General features: G+C 39.9%; 2 protein-coding genes across 5 annotated transcripts; one reads left to right on the top strand and one right to left on the bottom strand.

Moving 5' to 3' along the window:
- Positions 1-1112: 1112 nt before the first annotated feature.
- Positions 1113-12151, bottom strand: rmi1 (RMI1, RecQ mediated genome instability 1, homolog (S. cerevisiae)). 2 transcript variants are annotated; one of them, XM_025912052.1, is made up of 9 exons: positions 12029-12151; positions 9426-9635; positions 7969-8079; positions 7290-7439; positions 4871-4941; positions 4527-4650; positions 4279-4354; positions 3896-4085; positions 1113-3159 (listed from the first exon to the last, which is right to left on the bottom strand). In XM_025912052.1, the coding sequence occupies exons 2-9, from the start codon at positions 9585-9587 to the stop codon at positions 2004-2006; spliced, it is 2040 nt and encodes a 679-aa protein (XP_025767837.1). In that variant the 5' UTR covers positions 9588-9635; positions 12029-12151; the 3' UTR covers positions 1113-2003. The 2 variants fall into 2 exon arrangements, with proteins under 2 accessions (XP_025767837.1, XP_005452119.1); XM_005452062.4 differs by lacking the exon at positions 12029-12151 and adding an exon at positions 10837-11109.
- On the top strand, positions 11207-23887 carry hnrnpk (heterogeneous nuclear ribonucleoprotein K). Of its 3 annotated transcripts, none has more exons than XM_013271856.3 (17): positions 11207-11273; positions 12104-12177; positions 12292-12445; positions 12798-12895; positions 13194-13250; positions 14267-14310; positions 15853-15925; positions 16374-16487; positions 16681-16809; positions 17083-17411; positions 17954-18001; positions 19313-19352; positions 20497-20512; positions 20936-20968; positions 21085-21152; positions 21620-21789; positions 23037-23887. In XM_013271856.3, the coding sequence occupies exons 3-17, from the start codon at positions 12388-12390 to the stop codon at positions 23065-23067; spliced, it is 1308 nt and encodes a 435-aa protein (XP_013127310.1). In that variant the 5' UTR covers positions 11207-11273; positions 12104-12177; positions 12292-12387; the 3' UTR covers positions 23068-23887. The 3 variants fall into 3 exon arrangements, with proteins under 3 accessions (XP_013127310.1, XP_025767838.1, XP_003446165.1); XM_003446117.5 differs by having other exon boundaries at positions 11216-11273; positions 12382-12445; XM_025912053.1 differs by lacking the exon at positions 17954-18001.
- Positions 23888-24057: the final 170 nt, after the last annotated feature.

Raw genomic sequence — 24057 nt, forward strand, 5'->3', positions numbered from 1 at the left:
AAACAGTAGGGCTGAAGTCCACAAGTAACCTTTATTAAACTGGAGTGAAATTTATTTTATTTGTACATACTGATATCTATCATCAAGGTAACTGTGTACAATCTCTCCATTTAATCTGTGACTCTCTAGGGTCAATGAAGTCAATAAATGAGGTGGACCTCTTTGCTCTACACCCATATGAAATAAACTGTATTTTTCATTTAGTAAATAGATAAAAACCTTAAAACTTTGCGCAAAACTGAACCTTTTTTTTTTTTATTGATCGTTCTCTTTAGCCTCTTATAGCTGGGTAATTAACAGCTATGAGTGAACAACCATTGTGTGCTGACGGAGCTAAATCAGTGACAGCTCTTTAAACTTGATGGTACTTCTAAAGTGCACTCAAGGTTTCTGTAACATGACTGCATATAAACAGGAAATAAATGTATTGTGTAGTCCTGGTTACTCACCATACAGCCACCCAATAATATGGGGAGCAGACTGCTGGTTTGCTTTCATACCCGGTGAACAAGCACTCCCCTCTCAGTTCATTTACTCTATCACCCAATAGTTATTCCACTTGTATCTCCCTATGGGTTGCTGCTTTCCCCCTTCCTCACCCAGCCCTCCACCAAATTCAGCTTCATTAGCACATAACAGGCTATCAACATGCATAGCAGGGTCCTGATTTAGATGTTCAAGCTGATTATCTCTTAATGAACCAAGACCGGCTACCTGAATGGAAGTGCACACAGTGGCATAAGACTACAATATACATGCAGGTGCCCTCCCACCACAGAAACACAATTCTAAGCATATAACATACATTTTAATAGCCTGTGTTTTGCTCATTATCACACCTAAGAGAAGATGTAGACAAGGCAGAAGAGACACTGTGTAATTTATGTAGCAGAAATTCTTAAAATGTTTCATCTGAAAGCGAGATCTCTGACTCCTCTAAAGAAGCCCAGGCAGTAATTAGAGATACTTTTAAATACTGTGTGCTTAAACAGTGAATATCCAACAGCTGCGTTTGATACACCGTGTTTCATTTGGTCTGTATCTGTGAGGCAGTCTGCTTTATAACGTTATTCAGCTAAACTGGAAAAAACACAACGCTCAGAAAGGAAAGATAAGCATAGCAACAAGAGCGTGCACATTTTTATTAGTCACAGAGCGCAAGACAAAAAAAATGTATATATAAAAACGTTCAAGATACAGTAAATGCAGACAATGCATTAAATTTGTGGTATGCGTGTTCTTAAAAGACAAAAACAGATGAGGCTCTGTAATGAACAGAAATAATCGAAGCTCATGGCCTCTCCTTTATCTTTCTTTCCTCTCATTCTTCTCTGAGGGAGTTTATTAAAGACCCGCATTGCCCTTGGCTATTCAATCACTTTTCAGTAAGAAGTAATGGTTGTACTGAATGAATGCAAAGGCTGGCAATTCATTACCACAATCAGACGATTAACACCCCACCCCCAACTTCCCTCCTCTCATCTCATATACTTCGCCCTGAGCTTCGGGTACTTTTCAGCATTAAGCAGAATTCGGGGCCTTGAAAACCGGGATGTCTGATCTGATTTGCACATAACCACCTTTGTTTGTTGAATCTGTTTAGTGTGCTTGTGAGCAATGCAGCGCATTCTAAGCGGAAAACAACACAATGACTAGATGAATGAAATCCTCCAATGACAAATGGCAGAACGTCACATTCACATGGAGCAGATGGGATGCTGATCATCATTTCACACCTTCTGCTCTCCAAATCTGAAGCAGAAGGGCAGGTTGATCACCAATTAAAATAACTACCTTAGTCTGAAACTAGCGTGATTTTTTTTTTCCTTCCACGCAGCGCAACTATTAGTTTCATTACATGAAAAGAAAACTTTCAAGGCCACTGAGTGATGTTACATCTGCCACAGTTTTGTTAGCAATTTTTTATCTCTGCTTAAGGGCAATATACTTTTCCGCTGCCTGCAATTTTCTCATTATCGCCCACTTCCCCTCAACCACTATGTTTATTTTCTCCCGTCCCTCACCCTCTGCTCGAGCTCCTGGAGTATTTTCTCACTGACGGGGTCCACTTTGGTCACCACCGCTTTCCTGCCCTCCGGTTGAACAATAACAGTCATAATGCAGCACATGTCCACGAGCTCTTCCTGGCATCTCCTCATCCCCGCATCCAGCTCACCTCTCCGGGACGGGTCACGCTTCAGGGCTCCCTTCTCTGCTACCGAGAAGCCCAGCAGGCCTGTCAAAACTTCATTGGACAGCTCCACGTCCAGGTAACCAGTCCCGTCAGATATTGTAGCAGAAACACTCCAAACGCCATTACTGCTGGTCAGTTTTCCCAAGAGAGTCACAATGAAAGCTTTGACATGGATCTCCATGGTGTGGAGAAGTGGTTTGGACATTAAATTTTCTAGCAAGCACAAGTATGTAAAGGGTGGAGAGGTCAGAGTGACAGGAGGGAGTCTGCTGCCACTCTTAGCATTTTGTTTGGACGATCTTGAAGCTTCTGTTTCATAGCTAGTGCTCTCCGTGTCTCTACTAGACCTATGCTGAACAGGGATCTCATTTGGTCCTCTAGTCTTCCCACTGGTTTCTGCCTCTTCCAAAATGCAGTCCATATCTTCATCCACAAAATCAATCTCATCTTTAGCAGCCAAATCTAATTCACGTGCTGCCTCTGAAGCTGCTGGAGAAAGAAATAGCTCGGGGGTTGTCCTGGTTAATTGCTCAGAAGCTTCTCTAGTGTCCCTTTTCTGTGCGATGGATCTGGAGTTGATAGATCCAAGTCGTGACCCAGAGCCACTCAAAGTGTATGATTCAAACAGAGCAGCTTGGGGTTTTGTTGCTCTGTTGGGATTTCCTGTTATTCTGCTGTTCTGTGGTGTGTTTCTGTAACTGCTGTCAGATGGTGTGGGGACATTTTCATTTTCCTGGAAAATCACACTGTCCAACTCATCCAGGGGAAGGTCGTCAAAGTCTTCATCAGGAAAGTCTTCGTCTGCCATGCTGTGATCTTGGATCTGTTGATGAACTGCATCAGGGGGGACTGAGTCAAAGAGGTCAGCTTCCGCGTGTTCGTCATCATTTAGGTAACCCTGGTCTAAACCATTTCTGCTGCTTCGGGTTGAGCCACCTCTGTCAGAGCGGGTGGAGAGTTCACTTCTGAAAGACAACAGCAAATTATGTTGAACTGAGTTAACAGGGCTTTTAAATCATCGGGGTTAATCAGGTCATTGTTCAAAGCGTACAAAGAAGACTGGACAAAGAAGTTCACACAGACATAAATTTTAAAAAACTGTAGCGACAACACTTTGCATCATCCCATCCTTGAATATTTATCATCACAACATTGAAACAATATAACAGATAAATATGAGACAATGTTATTTGTCTGTATAAGTCAGTGAGGTCAGTGTAAACTAGTGACTCTGCAGTTCATTCCTACTGGAAATAATTGTACCCTGCACAACTCGCTTAGCATTTTATATCATGACATATGAACTGTCTTTTTCCTCCATCTCCAAATGACCGGTGTACGTTCCACTTTATTCTCAGCAGCTTCTGTCTCTTCAGGAAATTGATGAACTTTAAATAAAACGGAAATTGTTGTGACATTTGAATCTACCCTGTGATTTCTCCTCCTGCTGTATGTATACTGCCTTCAGTACGTATTTGTTAAGAATGTTGTTCTCGTCACCGGCCGCAGTGATGTAAAGACATTTTATTAGAAAACTTTGTGAAGATGCTGAATGCATTAAAACCATCTTAAAGTCTTTTTTTTTTTCCTGAAGATAAAAGTGATGTTAAAATTAGAAATGCCATGATATATTTCCACGACAGTGCAAAGTGAGGCTTTGCAGCATTGAAATGTCAAGACATCACATTGTTTACCACCCACCTGGACGAAGCGGATGAGACAAAGCTCCTGACGGACGAGCTTCTCGAAGACTGAGTGGAAGCCGCACGCAGCGTGCTGTAGCCGCTGTCTCGGGCAGGTTCAACCTGAAGCATTTCAACTTCCTCTTGGGCCTCGAGACTGGCTAACAGCTCTGCATCATCAAGATCCAGGTCATCCACTTCCTGGTTACCTTAAAAATAAGGAAAAAGAAAAAAAACAACAACATATATGTTAGTATAATTTCAAAAATGGGCAGGTTAGATTAAAGAAAAAAGCAAAGCCATATAAGACAGAATGTCTAAATTTCTAATAAATTGTATGTAGTGTCACATTGTGCCGATGATGTATGATCTTTGAATATACACAGAGTCTAATACATATACCTTGTTGTTGTGCTGGAGCCTCCTCTCCTTCCTGCTGCTGCTCAGGAAGTCCCAGTGTCCGACAAAGCATCCTGCCCTATCACAACAGTACCAAAATAAGCCACTGAATGTGTATAGTGTACTCCATCTTATTGCCATAAAAAAAATCTTATAATATCTTTGTGTAGTTTTATACAAGAAAAGAGAAATCAGCAGAAACATATTTATTTTAAATGAGACAAAACGTACAAGAAATCGTTAGAGCTTACCTGGTTATTCCTGTCCACCAGGTCTTCGACCTCGCCACCGAGGATTTTGATGTTGGACGGCCCCAAAAGCAAAACACCAAGTCTGCAAACCATCTTTCCTTGCAGCTGCAGTTTTGCACCGGGCCTGCAAGAGTCAGCAACATTTCAGGAAATGTCCAGTTCTTATTTTTAATTAACAATAACAACAACATTTCATTCCATTTCTCGTTTTGCTTGGATACTTGTGTTTCCATAAAACTCGAGGCAATATTGTTAGGAGGAAAAGATTTTTACTTCATTTTAGGGAGAGTAGCAGTAAAAAGACACGATACTGCAGTAGCATGTTTTACAGATCAATCCTTAACCTGAGTGCCGCGCTGAGAGCCGGGATCGGCTGATACTCCATGGCCTCCAGGCTCTGAACTCCATCTGTCACCTGTGCAATCAAACATGTTTGATCAGAAAACATGCAAATGATAAGAAGATCATGATGACATTTGTGCAAATCTACAACAAAAGTGTGTTTCTCTTTTTGTGTGAATTTAACAGATTAAAAGACAGTTGTGTGAATTTTTCAGTTCATTTTCTGTAGTAATCTGAGACCCTGTCGGCTGTTGTCTGGAGGTTATCATAAATATGTGAGGGTTTTGGATTTAGACAGAAATATCTGGGCCAAAGCTTAACAGCTTTGTAACTGCTCTTTACTTATGAATGTAGACGTATTAAGGCATAAAGGAAAATAATTTTTTTTTAAACAAAAAAAAACATAGTAGATGATTTGTGCATTTGAGTAAATTAGTAAATTTAATTTAATTTACGATTTCACTAAATAAGGGAAAAAGACTATCCAAACATGAACACTTTTAAAAATAAACTGAGTTCAATTAGATTGGCCACAACCACGTTTACTACCAAACCTGCTGAATCAAGAAATGATTTAAACTAACACAATCTAAAGAAACTCAAAACAGCTGAGAAACAAAGTCACTGACAGCTATCAGTCTGGAAATGATTACAAAACCACTTCTAAAGTTTTATCCACTAATGGAGAAAACATGGAACAGTGGTGAAGCTTCCCCAGAAGTGGACGGTCTGTTAAAATTACTCTAAGAGCTCACCGACAGCTCATCCAGGAGGACACAAAAGACTCCAGAACAACATCTATTTTGGGATGTATGTACATATTTTAGGGAAAAAAAGTCTGTGGACTGATAAGCGTAAAGTTGAACTTTCTGGAAGGTTTGAGTCTCGTTACATCTGGTGTAAAACTAACACAGCATTTAATAAGAACAACATCATACCAGTGGTCAAACATGGTCTGGGGCTGTTTTGCTGCTCCAGGATGACTTGTAGTAATTGAATGAATTCTGATCTCTGCCAGAAAATCCTGAAGGAGAATGTCCTTCCATCAGTTTGATCCTAAACACACGAGCCAATCCTCCTCTGAATGACTCAAAAAAAAAATGAAAGGAGGTGGTTTTGGAGTGTCTGTGGTCAAAGTCTGGACTTATAATAACTCTGGATACTGTAACATAACCTTAAACAGGTCATTGATACTCAAAAAACCCTCCAGTGTGGCTGAATGACAATAATTCTGAAAAGATGAGGGGGCCAAAATTCCTCCACAGTGATGTGAACAACTCACTCAGTTATCACAAACACTTGATTGCAGTTCTTGGTGCCAAAGGTGTCACAGCCAGCTATGACATTTAGGGGCAATTATTTTTTCACACAGTTCTAAAACAGTAATTTATATTTACCAAGTTTATGTTTGTATATTATTGTTTAAAAATGCAAAATTGTTTGATGATCTGAAACATGCCAGCGTGACAAATATGCAAAAAAAAGAAAAGAAAAATAAATCGGGAATAATAAATAATTTTCCACAGCAGTGTAGGTTATTTAGACTCTAAAACCCATGTAGGCTGATTCAGTATGGAAATAACTGTTATTCCTATTTATTTTAATATGATTATACATGCTGGCTGTCCTTTCCTGTCCTGGTCAAAGCTGAGCAGCTTGATAACCCTGCTTTATGCAGCGATGCCAGCATCATTTATAACTGTCGTTAAGTTTTTCCATCCCACGACTCTTTGATCAAAAATGGTCTGAGAAACAGTTAAAATAATATTAAAAGCCACAGGAACGTTTCTAAGCAACACCTGCACTGTTCTTGAAGAAAAGAAAAAACATACACTGAAAAGTATATTACTTATGGTGGAAATTAGAGTCTGCCTCATATATTCCTGCAATTTACTCTTTCATATGCTCTCACTGATGGTACCGTCCGCTCTGATTCAGTCAGGAAGAGAAGCAGAATTATTCCACTCAACCAAACATACAAAGATAAAGTCTGGTCACAGATAAGTGCTGGACACACTGCGTGCCACTGCAGTCAAGACGAGTCCAGACAATCTTTTCTATTAACAACACAGTTTAAAGCTCTGTCTCTACAGGAAGTGCATGAATGTTTTTCTGTTTGTCTGTGAGACGCTGAAAAGCTACTAAGACACAGACAAACGCAGGATGCCGGATGATGCAAAAAGCCAAAGCTTTAAAATGAAATTTTAAGTTTTAAATCTGCAATTTTTGACCTCCCTTTTGTGACCCAAACTTGTGTCTTAGTTAGAAAGAAGACGACTAGCATCATCGCATATTCAACGCCTGCTTTTTAAGGTTAACGCTGCTGTTATCTATATAAAGGCATTCATTCAAAAGGCTTTTACTGTAACTCAATTGAGATTTTTTTTTTTATGGTAACTATGATTCACATATGACTCTGACCTGCAATAGTAGCATACGGGTGGTTTTGGCTTCCCAGGGCCTCTGGGTGGTCTGTGTGACTGCAGACACCTCGTCATTGGCACAATCTGTGCCCCTCCACTTCTGCAGCTGACCATACGCCGGCTGACTGATGTCCAGTAATGAGTCAACCTAAAACAGAGTTGGACCTCTTGTCATGTTTCCATTTCCGTGCACGATGATCAATCGAGCATTGGTGTCACCAGCAAGGTGAGTTATCTGCATGCACAGCCCAAATTAATCATCACCATTAACTCAAGCGCCATATTTCCTCAAGAGCTTGCTTTCCAATTTTTTTCCCTCTCCGATGCACGCAAAAAAGTCACAAAAGCAAAAGTAACAACAATAACAAACATACACACAATACACACAAAAACTCCAATTTTAGACTACTTTCCAAAATTACGGGTCGGTTAAATAAATGCAGCAGGAACGCCTAAATACCCCCCTCCCCATGTGAAAAGCTGAGTGATTTTCCTTTATGTGATTTAGTTCAGGTTTTATGCTGTTAAAGCACATATTGTTCTCAGCCCATTGTTTGCTGTTTTTACACGCTTTTTAAAAATTTGGTTTTTTGTTGAAAATATGACCAGAACTGTCCCCAACAACAACAAGAATAAATAAAGAAAATGGATGAACTGCGTAACATGAAAGTTTGTACCTGGATGCAGAAGGTGCCACTGAGCTCAGTCTTCTGGGCTTGAGCCAGCCCTTCAGGCAGGACAGGAAAGTCCAGGTCTCTGAGGTCTGTTAACAGCCATTGGTCCAGCGCCTGAAAAACCACATCAATCAGTGAGATTCATTTTTGGTTCACTGCAAGTTCTTACTGTCATTTAGCAGCAGTTAGACATAGAGTGGACCTATTATGTTCACTTCCAGTCCCATAATTTATTCTTTTGTTATATGTATATGTATTTTAAATGACGCACAGTTAAAATAACCCTTTATTTTAAAGGAAGCTTTGGTGCAAAGCTACCTGCAGATACCGGTGACTCAGATCCAGAAAAAAAGTAGAAACTCTACAGAAAAATGATTTAAGAGAGTAAGAGAGAAATGTCACAGGGATTCGGATGAATTCAGTGCTTCAGTAGTGTTAGCAATGCCTGCAGATATTTTATTTCTTGTTTATAATATGAACGTGCTCTACAGAGTTGAGATCTCAGGACCGCTTGAATGAACCGGCATGCTCCTGAAACCATGAGGTGATTATTTGTGCCTTGAAAACAAACAAACAAAAAAAACAAGAAACTTTGTCCTCTTCAAGCACGTAGTGGGAAAAAAACAACAAAAAAAGACAACTTTGGCCAAAAAGGAGCACAGCTGTTCGACAACAATATTTTGGTACACTGTGTCATACAAATGATGCGTCAATGCAGGGAAATATTCCCCACATGACGCCACTGCAAGCTGCGACAGCTGACGCCGAGTAGGATGGATTCATGCTGCCATCAACTCGTTGTAACAGAAACCAGGATTTGTCAGACCAGAATGTGTCCTTTCACTCTTCAGTCACCCACATTTGCTCATTATTACCTACTCTAGCATGAGCTCCTTGTTCTCAGCTGACAGTGATAGAAATGCATATGGTCTTGGGCTTCTGTTTCTTGGTTATCAGCCCCAGGGTTGTTTGAGTTTTGCCTTCTGCTAGCTGCATATTTGTGCAGGCTTTGTGCATATCTGTGGAGGATTTTGCAAATATGTAGCTCACATGAATGCAAAAAAGGAAGAGACACAAACTAACTGCTGTGTCACAGATGTTATTCAGCTCAAACTGGGTTATTCTACCAAGAGTGATAAAATGTGCATAACCACATCAAATCCACATGTTCACGTCGAAGCCAGTAGCCATCTTTGAGCAAAAATTGGGGCAACCATCCACCCCCTCACCACCTTCTATCATGTGACCCATACTTAACCCATGTCATAATAAGTGGGCGAACATCCTATAAGACAATAAGTGCAAACAAGACCTCTTAATCTATTCTGGAGTTTCTGGAGCTCTGAAGAAATATCCAGAAACAGGTAGGAAAGGAATCCTGAGACTTTTGTTGACAAAAACAAAGCATTCGATTTCTGTCTATCGAGTTGTACACTCAGACAGTCGTACATCCTGCCTACCTGCTGGTTGATTTGCTGCTGTGACAGATGAGCTGCTCCTCCTGCCTCTCCTTGTAGCCACTCCACACAGGCTTCTAGCCAGGCAAAGGGCACCTGGACATGCCAGGAGGACTGCAGCCATGCTTGGGTAGCACGTACCACTGCCTGAATCCCAGGAGTCATCTCTCCCTCTGAGTGTATTTGGCTCTCTTCTGCTTTCCCAGCTGCTTTCTGTCAGAATATACAGACTGTAGTTATTCTCTGAAGCTGCTTTAGCCACATTTTTTAAATTCAGGTATTCATATCATAGTTGCACTTCTCATTAATTACTCAATAACACATTTAGAGTTTTAATGAGATTCACATTTTTATTGTCATTCAGTCAATACATCACTGATGCGCTGACTGAACAAAATTACGTGTGCAGAAAAAAAATACAAAATCACAACAAAAGGTTAAAAAGACTGTTGTGTAACTGTCTATTACACAGTAAACACTAAAAAAATAAATTAAGATGGTAGTGAACATTATATAAATAAAAACTGTATTTACAAAAATATGTAAGTGTATAGCTGAGGTGTCTGGTGGTGGTCAGGCAAAAAAAATGCAACACAGTAGTTATCTGTAGTGCACCGTTTGTTTGTTTTACTTAATGTAGTTTTAACTTGACTGTATTGTAAGTGCAAATTATGAGAAGAGATAAAATTCTACATTTAATTTACAACGATCCCTGAGCTGAGTCCCCAGTGACCCATGACGGACTTAAATGAGGCCTCTTAGATGAAATTTGGCCTTGCAGTTTATCTTATTTTATTTTCTAAGTGAGTACTCCAAATAGGCAAAAAAAAATAATAATAATTCAAGGTAAAGGGAATGTTAAACCTCACTAGATTGCATGATGAGCTTTTTTGTGCACTAGTCTCATTGTAAAGCCCTCAAACCAGTGGGGCCATTTAGAAAAGACTGTTTTATAACAAGGACATAATATTATTGTATCCGATTGTTTTCTTGGGTTATTTGAACAAGGTAACCACACTGTCTCCGCACGTGATCTTAAGCAGACGTAAATAGATGTTGCAGGACTGAACAGTTTATTAATTTTAAATTGAAATCGCCAATGAAAACAGTGCAATTACGACAAATATTTCGGATGTCTTTATCATTATCCTTACCTTACAAAATTTATGTTTATGTTTTGCAGGTATTTCATGCAGTTGTGCGTTTAAACGTAAAGTATGACAAACAACATGAAATTCAGCTTTGAGAATATGCATTTCAAATCAAATCGAGACTGCGAAAATATCAGAAAAATTATATATTTTCCCCAACATTGTCCAACCCTTCTGTTGGGGAGCATGAAAGAGATATCGGGTAAGAAAAACTTTACCAAATAAAAGTGTTTATAACCATTTAGCTGGTGTGTATATGTTACCTGAGAAGCACGGGGGCAGACTCTTCCATCAAGTATTGCACAAGTAGGTAGGTAGAAAGGCGCCAAAGTTGATTAACCCAGCCTACTTATATAACAAACCTGAACACAAGCATCCAGCGGCAGAGGTCCCTACTCACAACAGAATGCCTTAAACCAAACACTCGTGTCTGAAAAACGTGACCATTAGTCTTGCAAATAGCATCTTTCTAAACTGGAATAACTAGAAGAGCCACTGTTAGCAGTCGATCCGTGTCCGGAAACAGACTGGTACGTACCGCCTCGGTTCTCGTGATTGGCGTTCGTTGTAGCCAATCGGGTTTATCGCCTGCTTGAGTTGCTCTCTGTTCAGCCAATCAGCACACGGTGAGTCGTCTTATCATTTTATTTCCAGGTTCGGTGGAGAAGGAAGAGGCAACGAGCGAGGTGTTGCGCTGCAGGTTTGTGTTTTGAAGATATATTTTGTGTGCTTTTTGTGTTGTTGAACTGCACGGCTACTATAATAAGAACTACGTCTTTAATGTTTATTTGTTCGCTGTGTTGCTTGTTTGGTGCAACCCGCTCTGCTTGGCTGCGTTTGTGCTCAACCGAAATTAAGGCAACATGGCGAAAGTAGCTAGCTGCTAGCGTGCGCGGCTTAGTGTACTCTTTGTATTGATCGATTGGTTATGTTTTAGGAACTCGTTCACGTTAGATCCGTGTCGAGTTCCTGTTCGCATTTGAAGAGCTAAGTGGTGCAGAGTAGTAGTGAAGTTCTAAATTTCAATGTGAGCGCAAGAACTCGAAGCGTTTCACTGCGGGGTGGTTAGCTCCGCCGGCGGCTAACCGCAGCTTAGGCAACGGTCCCTGTGTTAGCTTTAACCGGACCAGCTTACTTTCGATTTGGTCACAGTTAACTATCTATTGGCTGCTGTTGGTTAATATAGTATATATTACTTAAAAAAAACACTCGCCTTGTTGTTTTTAGCAACTGTAAGAGCAGAAGTTATTTTTTGGTCTGCCATTAAATGTTAATGTTAACTATTTAACTCCTGATTATAAAGCTGTGGCGGTTTCTCCTCTCTTCAGCCAAACAAACCCCGTGCGTGATCACATTACCGCTGATAACATTTAGCATTCTGATAACAGTGGTCTTAGTTGATTATCTGTTACTTCCGGTAAAATACAAGAATTTAAACCCATCATTGGTGCTTACCAAACTGTCTTCTCGCGCTCTCTATTTATATGCCATCATTTCAGTATTTTAAATTAGCCTCTCCCTCTCTTTCAGGTCGCAGGAGTTGTTTGGTTCTTGCTCCGGTAGTTCCGCCTCTCAACACGCCCTTGTTCACGTAATAAATATCGGTGAGTCTCTGGGATCGGCCAGTTTCTTCCATGTCACTCCTGCGATCTACTCAGATGATTTGTCTAATTTCTTCTTTTTTTTCTTGCTCTTACAATGATAACAAAAATACTCAGCTCACAGGGGCCAGTTTTCTGCTTCTCCCTCCCAATTGCTACCATCTCTATCTCTGATCGAGGTGTTCGGCTCTTCTATTCTTCTATTAGAAGACCATGGAGACAGATATTGATCAGCAAGAAGAGACTTCATTCAGCAACACAGAGACTAACGGTAAAAACCTTATTTTAAAGTTTTGTATGTTGTTTAAGTGCATCAGATTTTGGACAGGGTTGGCACATCTGTGTATTTGGAGATTAAAGTAATTACTTTTTTATGTTACAGTAAGGTACCTAAATATTCACTGGTCTATGTTTAAAATTGTGTTTGTGTATTCAAAGAAGTCTTTTCTTTCTTAGATGTGCAGAGGGAGATTTGTATATGTTTACCTTATAATGGGAGAACAGTTTGAAATCACTTTTCTCTTTAGACTGAATATTTAATTTATCTTGTTGAAGCGTGCGTGTGTGCACACGTGCACGCTTGCGCAGCGTTGTCATGCTGTGTTTTTATCTCCTTTTGCCAGGTAAGCGCCCCGCTGAGGATGCAGATGAGCAGAAATCATTCAAGCGCTCCAGGAACTCGGATGAGATGGTTGAGCTTCGCATCCTCCTGCAGAGCAAAGTAAATCAGCTCCCCTTTCATTTCACATTTCATGTTGAACCTTTATGTGATTATTTATATTTTTGTCTCATTCTTGTGGGTAGCCCTGACAATTTCTCCTACTCAGACCATTTTTTTAAATTTATTTTTTTCATGGCTTTCTTTTTGTTCTCCTCATTACATTTATGCCTTTGAATAATTAATTTCCAGGCTTCATTATATTCATACAGTACTTCTCCTCACATTTAATTGTAATGTCTGTTAATTGCAGCACCATAATTAATATTTACGCCTCTTATCTGTTCTTTGTGTTTTTTAGAATGCAGGAGCTGTAATTGGGAAGGGTGGCAAAAACATCAAAGCCCTGCGTACAGACGTGAGTACATCTATTCTATGCAGCCTGAATTTTAATTTTGTTTAGGATTTTAATTTTTTATTCTATAGTGTTTCTATCTCTATCTCCCTCTCTCTTTCCACTGGCCTCTAAAACCGGACTAGCCTCTCTTATGGGACAGCAGTTTTTGTTTCCTTTTATTACAGTAATAGTGATTCTAATATATTTAAATATTTAGCTTTGGTATTTTCTTCCATGTAAACAAGGCAGTGGATAGCTGAAGGAAAGTTTATAAGCCTCCTGTTCATTAGGTCCTCTGACAAACCATTTGGGGTTGTGTTTATCTTTGTTTTTTGTTTTGTTTTTCTTCTCACATGAACATTATGTAATCATCTAAGCTAAACTATCCCTAGGCACAAAGACCCAATTTCATGTCCATTTGTTTCTTCACAATGATAATTTATTGTCACACTGCTGTTGTGGAAACACTGGTGCTCCTGTTAATTTAAATTTATGAGCACAGTGCTGAGTTTGTAAGGTCACCTGCTGCTCAAGCTAACGTTTTTTTCCTTCTTTTTTGTGTTTAGACAAACAGGCCAGTTGTTAATTCATTCAGTTTCATTGACTCTTTCTCTAGCCCTCAAAAATTTGTTGTCCCCCTCTTTTCTCACTGTCTCTGGTTTATTCCCCAACATTGAACTCTTCATGATAATGATATGCCATTACCCATTTTCCAATGTCACTTTTCCTCCTTTTCTCTCTTTGACAAACCAATCTCTGAGAGAATCAAATTAAAGTAACATTTGAACAGTGTAGAGCCTGTATATTAAAAATGTATTCCTCTTCCCTCTTCCCTCTCCCCTTGTTTATTATTTTACTGTTTACTTTTTTGCCCACTTCCTCCTCTGTTGCCCATGTTCTGGATGGCCCCTCCTGCGCCCGCCCACCTGACACCCTGGTTGGCCCTGCCCATAATCGTGCCCTGTCCTTAAACGGGCGCCTTACTTGATTGACATCTGTACTCGAATGGCCCTGGCCCCTGCCCATGCCACGCCCAGTACAAAGCCAGTGTGTCAGTCCCAGACAGCAGTGGGCCTGAGCGGTATGTCCCTAAGCTCCTCCCTCTCACTGCCTGACTACAGGTCAAATAAACAAGAAGAGATGAATAGTCATCCTGCCTCTGTCCAGTCACTGTATTTTTAAACTACCTGTTCACACAATATATTAGCCTGAGTCAAAATGCCTAAATACGTTCATGTCCAAATCTGCCTGTTGATCCAGTAAAAGCCATGTGAACAACCTTTTATATGCCATTTTTAAAGTCACGTCAGCATTTAAACTTAGGCTGGTGTTGTCAGGGTTTTTCTGCCACTATCTTTTTAAATCTTTGCTATAATCTGTGCAATATGTCCGTGTGTTTTTGTGGTTTCTTTTTTGTTTGTTTGTTTTTTTTAAATTGATCATCTATCCTCTTTATCTTTCATGTTTTCACTTCCCTCCCCCTTTCAGAGTGGATATACTGATGTTATTTTTAATTTTTGTTAGTTTCATGTGCTCACTTGCTTCATCATCCCATTCCTTCCTTGTGAAGCCCTTCTTTTATATTGATAAACTGCAGTAGTCCATCCATTCTGAAACGCAAAAGGCAAGCTGAGATTCAAGTGTTGTGGTTTTTTTGTTTTCCTTTCCTGTCTTCTGCTTTATCTGAACTTGGTTGACTGCTGAAGCCATTGAAAATACAGGATATCTCTGTCCTACTCATTTTTGCATTCTTTGGTTTTATATTTATTGCTTCTCCCATCCCCTTAAAAAGCAACCAAAGCAAACTCGAGTGGTGGCAGACTTCATTTACCATGGTGTAATCTGCTCTTTTACTCTTCAACTGCCTACCATTCTGCTCCCATGTAAAAACTGTGCTTAAGTTTTCCTTCTCAGTAACTAGTGTTTATTGTACTGTCACTGGGTGGGTGCGGACACCAACATTTTAACTACAAATTGACTGTCCAAACTATTTATTTGTTTTAAAGAAAAAAAGGTTGCACATAATTTAAAAAAAAAAAAAAAAAAAAAAAAAAAAAAAGCAAGGGGGTTATTTATTTAATTTTCCTCTGCGCTTTTAAACGTACTGTTTTGCACATTTTGGGGTCTTTGTGGTCAAAATGTTTGTGGTTTGCATCCACCAAACTCTACTTTAAGATTTCTTTGGCACCATTGGTGCTCCTTCCTGCCAGTTCCTCCTCAAACCTCCCTTGTCTCCCCTCTTCAGTGGTCACCAAATGCAGTCACTTTTCTTTGGGTCCTTTTAATTTTGTCTCTTTGCTTTCCTTCTCTGGACAAAGACTTTCCTTTTCATTGCATTGTTTGGGTGCCAGCTTTTTGCCAGTTAGAGAGGTTAAAAAACAACAACAAAAAACAACCTTGACCTAACATGTAAAGTTTAGAAAGAAAAAAAACTGGACGCAAATATTTAATTTAGCTGTGTTAGTCTTATTGAATCTTTATTTGGTGTTTGACAGTTTTTTCTATGGCAAAAAGGGGGATGGTATGAATTCTATAATCTAAAATGTTGTTCCCTTCCTCCTGGGTTGCCTTGTCGGCACCCCAACCCCACCCTCTAATTGTTACACATGGATGAATTCTGAAGCATCCTGAGCATCAGTGCAGACATTGAGACTGTTGGAGAAATCCTGCTGAAGATTATCCCAACACTGGAAGAGGTGAGCACTTTTATACCCCCATTTTATTTAATTATTTATTTTTCCCCCTCCGAATTTTAAGTTATTGCAAAACTAGTTGTTGCAAATGTGAGTTGCTTTGCAGAGATACTTTGAAAATTTCATATGCTTGTTGTAGGATTGAGTGCGTTTGCCAGTATGTAGTTTTTAAGGTCAAACTTCACTGGTTTAAAGGCTTTCTGATTGCTTGTGTCGGCAGTCTGATGTGACTATGTAGAACACTGTTTCTATGTGCCTCTATCTACCATTAATTGTTTTTTGTTGTTGTTGTTGTTTTTAAAGAATAAATATTCAAATTTTAACTCACTGTAAGAGTGTAAGCTACATTTTAGGTTGAGTATGCTCATTCCCATTGGCAATCAGGAGGTGTATGAGGTTGAGATGTATAAAATTTGTATTATGGTTTGAACACGTTAAATGTCCCGTGCAGTACCAGCAATACAATGGGATGGATTTTGACTGTGAGCTCCGTCTGCTGATCCACCAAAGCCTGGCTGGTTCTATCATTGGCGTAAAGGGAGCCAAGATCAAGGAGCTGCGTGAGGTATCTTCAAAAAATGGAGATTTGTTTTTGTTATGTTTGTAAATTTATATTATTCATAGACTTGATTTAACTGCCATCTTCTGTTCATCTGTCTTTCCCTAATAAATGGATGGCCTTGGGATTTTGTTAAATGAGCATCTGTTTTCTTTGTCCACTCGTGTGTGTGTGTGTGTGTGTCTGTATTTGTCTCCAGAACACAAAGACCAGCATCAAGCTGTTTCAGGAGTGTTGTCCCCAGTCGACAGACCGTGTAGTTCTGGTTGGTGGTAAAACGGAGAGAGTGGTGGAGTGTATCAAGACTATGCTGGAGCTCATATCTGAAGTAAGGTTATCTATTCTGAAGTAGTTTATTGTGGCTATTTATATATTGAATATTGCTGATATATCGGGGTCTTTTTTTCAGTTTTAAGTTGCCTTAGGTTTGGTTGGGAGTTTTAATTCAGTATGAAATCCATGATAATTTCACAGAACTTAAACCATATAATAATAAATAATAAGTAAATAATAATAATATTGTTGCGCATGATCCATCTGTTTTCTTGTAAATTAATTTGACGCTCTGAGCAGGCCTGAATGTTCTGTCACACTGTTTCAGGCTCCCATAAAGGGCCGTACACAGCCCTATGACCCCAACTTCTACGATGAAACGTATGAATACGGTGGGTTTACCATGATGTTTGAGGAGAGAGGGGGTGGACGCAGACCAATGGGAGGTTTCCCAATGCGCGGTAGCCGGTCCAGCCATGGAGAGCGCAGCTTTGACCGAATGCCCTCAAGTAGAGGGGGACGGGGACCCATGCCTCCCTCACGTCGAGATTACGATGAAATGAGCCCCCGCCGAGGTCCTCCTCCACCACACCCGAGTAGGGTTGGTAGAGGGAGTAGCCGTGGACGCAACATGCCAATGGGACACCCACACAGAGGGTAAGAGATGAGCAGAGATAACATACAGTTTGTTCTCCTGCTTTGCTTTTTCTTGTGCACAAATCAGTCTTGTCCCAAGGCATGTCCACTTAAGTGAGTTTGTTATAATACGAATACATTGCCCATCTTGTAAGCATTCACTGATTTGCTGAATACTATAGAGCTTAATGACTATATAAACATTCGAGTTCGAAGTTGAGTCCTTTTACTCCTGTTTAGCGCTTCTCGAGTTTGAGATGTTAAAAAAAAAAAACAATAAAACCCTCTACATTCAAGAGCACTTGCTCATTTTCCTCCTACATGTCCATATACAGAGCTTAATCTCTTCAGGTGCCTTCTTTCCATTCAGATGCATTCTGTTCAGGGTCAACTTGGTTCAGTTGTCTTGTGTAAGACGAACTAAGTCCAGTATTCTGTTTGTTATTGAGTGGTTATCATATCATTAAGTGTATGTGCTCATCATTGTCTGGGTGTGTTTGTATCTTTTTTTTGTGTGTGTGTTTATTTGTTTTTGCCGACCCCCATCTCCATCTTGCCCACAGAGATGATCGTTACTATGACTCGTACCGCGGCTCAGATGAGAGGTCAAAGTAAGTTTCTGCCCCTAAACCTTTGACTAAACCTCCTAACTAATCTCAACAGGGATACTTTGACATTTCAGTTGGTTTGTATTCTCTGCATTTGTCGCATTATAAGTAGATGTTCTGGCATTAACACTTCATGTTAACGCCAGTGGGATTTTGCCCATCGGTCTATGTTTGGAGTGATTCGCTACTGCTGAAAGCCTAAATTTACATTCACAAATGAAATGGACAATTTGTCTGAAGTTTATGAAAATTAATTGTTAAGGTATCCCTACATAACCCTGTTTCCTCTGCTCTACACATTTTCTGCTCATTTTTGAGAAACTAAAAGATTTACTCTTTTTCGTATTGCTAACTACTAAATACTACATCCACTACGGTTTGTTTTGTAGTACCCTAACCTACATTCACATGTTCAGCCCATTTATTTGGAGTGCTTTGTAGGACACTACAGAAACACTGTATGACAAGCTCTTCCTTGTGTTGGTAACCCATTCATTGTGCTACTCATTAGATGGTTATTTTGTGGTGATGTGTGAGGGTCATGTGCTGATGTGATGCTTGTCACTTACAGCCCCTGCTAAGGGGCATGCTTTCACATGCCAGCTTGTGATTTAAAAATTTTTAATATGTAGAGATGTATAATTTTGCTTCAGTTTGGACTCTTAAATCCAACCTGAAATAAACCAATTAAGAAAATTATGTTGGGTATCAAACTATGGGCAGGGCTATTAAAAATTCTAAAATGTAAGCTCTGCGATGACAAAACAAGAACAAAGCTATTATGATACCCTGACGATAGCCTTGTTGAGGATATCTCTAAGACATTTTTCTAATGTCAAGAAAGCTTTGATATTATTAACAAAACGTGGGGAAAGATTCTAGCAAAAGCACTATGTGATATTAAGTTATGCTGAGACTGTTATCACAATATTAACATCTGTGCATGTATGTTCTTAAGAAAAGCAAAAGTACGAAGTAGATCCAAATGTGTTTCTTCAGTCTTCTTTATTTTAGCTCAGTCGTGTAGGGGGGGAAAAATTCAGCAGCCCTTGGCTCTGATCATCATCACCACCACCTGTCACTCCTCTCACCATAACACTGTCAGAGCTGTTCCTGTTACTGTGTGGGAAGATGGCTGAGAGGAAATGTGTTTATACTGTAATCTTGCTCAGCGTGTGTGTGCAGTTTGACCTGGACCAGAAATTTTCTTTGGAATGTTGTCAAGCATTTTTCTAAGCTTTTTCTATTTCTTTCCACCCCAACCCACATCTCCCTCTCTCTGTGTTTCTGCCCACCCCTCCCTTCCATCACCAGTGACAGAAGAGGCAGACCGGATCGCTACAGCGATAGCATGGTTAGTGACCCTTTGCTAAATGCACGCGGCTCTGGTACTAGCATCTCATTGGGTGCCAGCGTCCACAACCTAGCATACTTGTTGGTCCTATCGCCACACAATATGCTGTGATTGTCCCATTATCCTGTCATGACAATAATGGTTTATCAAGTCAGCATGTGATCAACTGCCATAACCAGAGGGATTTGTTTCTAGGTTTTCTTTCTGTACATCTGTCTGATAGAGGGGAATTTCTTAAAATTTGGCACAAGTTTGTTTGGACTAGAGTATGAACTGGTTTCATTTTGGTGGCCAAAGATCAAAAACAGTTTGAAACAGCTCATTATATATTGTGTAATTATGTAACCATGAAACTGATCATAAATGCCAAAGAGGATAAAATGGTTAAGTGATAACTTTTTACATACAGAAGGGCAGGGCTGGGCAGCCATGGATGTTAGTTGAAATTTGATTGGTTGGCGGAAGTATAAAATAACAAGGTGGTAATTGTAGTTGACATTACGTCGTCACTCGTGCAAATGAATGTGCATACACTCAGATGAGCCATGGATCCAAGCTAGCTTTGGCATGGTGTAAACCATCCCACCAAATGACCGTAATCACCACAGCCGGAGACACCCCATAATAATCAACTATAATTGCCCTCTTACTGTGTACTTTTCACGGCCAGCCTGTTTTTCCTGTAAAGTGAGGGAGGGTGTTGGAAGGGTAGGGAGGTAGGGGGTGGCCGTGGTTGGTTGCTAAGCACTAATAATGCTTTGTTGACAGACTGGAAGGTCTCTCTCCCTCGCTCCCTCGTTCTCCCTCTCTGAGAGCTGGCAGGATACTGCCTGCCGTTGCTCAGCAACAGCTATTTGAATTGCTTGTTGCCCTGGTGACAGCAGCAGCTGAATAGCAGCTGAAAATGGGGGCTGATGGAGATGCAAGGAGAGATGGGAAGGGGGGATGGAGGGAGAGAAGGAGGAGGAGTCTGTATTATGGATGAAATACTGGGTGGCTTTTAGTTTAGTCTACTCCATGGATGCTGCAGCTTCAGCATCCGTGCATTTTTGCGTACGATCTCTCCGTTCATGTGGGATGTAAAGATGAAAGGATTTCATTGTGCTGTATGTAACCAGTCTGTGTTTCTGTGTGTTTCTTACAGAGTGGCGGAGGATATGGTAAGTGCTAAGCATCCTGTATTGTGTGACAAGGATGTGGTTACAATGCTGTTAACGTCTTAATCAGCAGTGCAGGTTGGAGAATTCTTAATAATTTAGTGTGGTGACAATATTTTCTCATATGTTATAAATATAAATGGGCTAAAAGGATATTGCAGCTAATGTATTTGGAATGTTAATTTAAATCTGTATTGTGAATTTTAAAGAAATTTGTTTGCAATGACATTTGATTTTAAACATGTTTCCAGCAAATGTTAAGGATTAGGTAGAAATTTAAATATGATTTAACAAATTTCTTGATTTCTTTGCCATCTGTACCCACTTATGGGTTTAAGTTTAGTATCAAGGGGGATCATTTGAACAACTGTTGGCCTGTCTTGGTGGCGATCACTGAGTGTTCTTTTTGTTTCCCCTCCTGCTCAGATAACAGTTCCTCATGGGATAGCTACCAGTCAGGTGAGCCTCTACACTTCATCAGTCAACGTGATTAGAAAAGATTGCTTTTTTTTTTTTTTTTCCTTTTTTTTTTTTTCTTTTCCTTTTCTTACCTTTCCTCTTCTTCTTGCCATCAGGTGGTCGTGGCTCCTATAACGACATGGGTGGCCCTGTCATTACCACACAAGTGACAATCCCTAAAGATGTGAGTGAATGACAATATAGAACTGTAAACTTACACCTAAGGAAGATCATTTTTATTTGTCCACTGTGCCTCATATAAAGATTGGAACTGTACATTGCAATCCAAGCATGTTATCTGCACTCTGTCATAATCATTATGACATTTAAGTGGCATTTAACTTTGTGTGTGTGAGAGTTGCCGTTAGGTGTGCAGCAGCTAAAATATGGCCACAGAATATCCACAGTAGACAAGTCATTTAATGTCTAATTATTGGGTTTATTAAAAACTAAACACTACCTAAAATAATTTCAAGATGTATTTTCATTGATTCTTTTTTCCCCCTTTCTCCTGAGTAAAGCTTTTCTGTGTTTTGCGTCTCCAATTTGTTCTCTAGATTTGTCAACCTACATGCACCTTTAGTCCCAGAACCTAAATTAATTTACCCGCCCCCCCTTTGTTCACCACCCCTCTTTCTTTACTCGGTACAGTTGGCTGGCTCTATCATTGGTAAGGGAGGCCAGCGGATCAAACAGATCCGCCATGAGTCTGGGGCCTCCATCAAGATTGATGAACCTCTGGAGGGTTCTGAGGACCGAATCATTACCATTTCTGGCACCCAGGATCAGATCCAGAATGCCCAATACCTCCTACAGAACAGGCAAGTCCTAACATGGGCTCGGTGACTTTTATCCTGTTTTCGATTTAGAAATTCTTGGTCTAGCATGCTAGTTGTAGTTATATCTTCAAGTTGTGTTTACAAGGCTCAGTAACTTGTAATGTTAGTTTTGAACTTTTAGAAAACCTCAATCAAACTGTTCAGTGGTCAACTGACCTCTCATGAGTGAGGGTTGCATCATGATGCAACCCTCTCAAAAAGTGCAGTCTTGTTTACTTATGCTGAGAAGAGCTGCTCATGTGTGAAAGATTAATCTTCCCTCAATTCGTTGAACCTCACATTAATAGGGGAAAGGTTTGGTTGAGGTTGTAAATATGTTATATTGAAATTACATCCTGTTAGTCCACTTTTTGTTGGGTTTCTGAAATTCTGTTGCCTGCTGTCTTTTCTTCACTAACCCCCTTCCTTTCTTCCCATGCAACGTGCAACTAGTACAAACCTTCCTCTTACATGAAATGGCTGTGACGGAACAGACAAGCTTAACAGTTGTTGTACACATCACGTAACATGTTTGTTTTTTTTGTTTTGTTTATTAAGGGTTGATGTGATAGGCATATTTCGTTGACTGTCACATCTGTCCCCTGAAATATGATTGTTAAATAATCATGAAAAAAAGAAAAAGCAGAAAAAAGAAACAGTCCGTTTGCCATCAGAGCCGTTTCACTGTGAAGCAGGGAGTGGATTGATTCTTCCCCTGGCTGCTGCTGTGTGGAAGACTAGTGATTTTGTTGTTTTTAGTTAGAGCAACCGACAACAAATCACAGTCTGCCAAATAGCACAGGCTCCTCCTCTTCTGTCTCCCTTGGCAACCAGTAGGCACGTATAATACACACTACTTCCTTGTTGATGCTACTGCCCGAATGCTAATACAGCTGTAGACCTGCCGCCCTTTCTCTTGAGTAGGGTAGTGTTGCCATGCTAACTAACCCTTCCTCCCTCTTCCTTTCTCTCCTTCCTCCCTTTCAGTGTGCTGCACCTGCTTAGACACAAGGGCTAACCACACCCTGCTATTTTCCTCGTCTTCCTCATTCTCTTTCAGGCACTTCAGTCACATCTTCATCCTCTCTTTCCTCTGCCTCTCTCGTATTCGCTGTCTCTTTCCACTCCACATTCATGCTCCCACTCATATTTACAATACCATTGGCTTGCAACGTGCTTTTTTTTTTCTTTTTTTCATTTTTCCCCCGCCCTTGTGTGTGTTGTTTATTTTCTCACTCTTTTTATTTCAGTGTGAAGCAGTACTCTGGTCATTTGCTGTAGACCAAGGAGGCTCAAAGTGAAGAAGAATGAGATTGCCCCTCCTTCCTCAACCTTTCTGCCCTTCCCAGCGCATCCCCTTCAGACTATTCTGGATTGTGGGTGTCTTTTGGTTTTTTCTTAATTTTATTTTTGTATTTTTTAATGAAATAAATGTCCAACATTCCTGTGCATAAGAGAAAATGTAGATGTTCTGCATTTTTAAGAGTGTAATCCATTAGTTTATCAGATACACACTTGCTTTTTTCTAACACAGATAACAAATTATCCTTCAGACTTTTCACAGAAATAAACATAACCTTTATTTTTTGGATGGCTTTGTTTTTGTTTTTGCTTTGTTTTTTTTATGACGCGTGTGTGTTTGTGACTTGGTGGAAATCTTTTGTGCGTACATGTAAGCACATGTCGGCGTGTGTGGGTTTGGTGTGCTTTCTGTAGTCTATATTGGTTCCTTCGCACCCAGTTGTACTACATTACCACTCTGTGCAACATGCAGAATGTAAGCTTATTCCTTTTATTTTCTTTTTGAGAACTGTGGGGGACTTAACCCTTTCAGACTGGATTTTTGGGATGTTTATGTTGGGATTTGTGTGAATATAGCAGTTGTCTGATGAAACAGCTGAAATCTTTGATTTATTCCTCACAAATGGAAAAATGTAGCTAGAAATTTGTTGGCATTTTATTAGAAATTTGGAAGGAGAAGAGAAAAAAAGGATATTGAACCTCATTGTCCCTGCAGTTTCTTGCTCTCCTTGTGCCCATGCTGTAGACTCCCCATTTTCAAATTATAAGATGAATAAAGATGATGCCACTTTTTACTAAATCTTTAATGACTGTGTTATTTGAACTTATGTTTTTATTTTTATTTTTTATTCACATTTCTGGTCTATATCGGTTTCTAAGTGTCTTCAGTTCAATGCTGTTTTATTAATATACCGCCAAACACAACAGTTCCTTAAAGGCACTTTATATTGTATGACAAAGACCCTACAA

Source organism: Oreochromis niloticus, linkage group LG12 (assembly GCF_001858045.2).
Source record: "Oreochromis niloticus isolate F11D_XX linkage group LG12, O_niloticus_UMD_NMBU, whole genome shotgun sequence".
NCBI classification, from domain to species: domain Eukaryota; kingdom Metazoa; phylum Chordata; class Actinopteri; order Cichliformes; family Cichlidae; genus Oreochromis; species Oreochromis niloticus.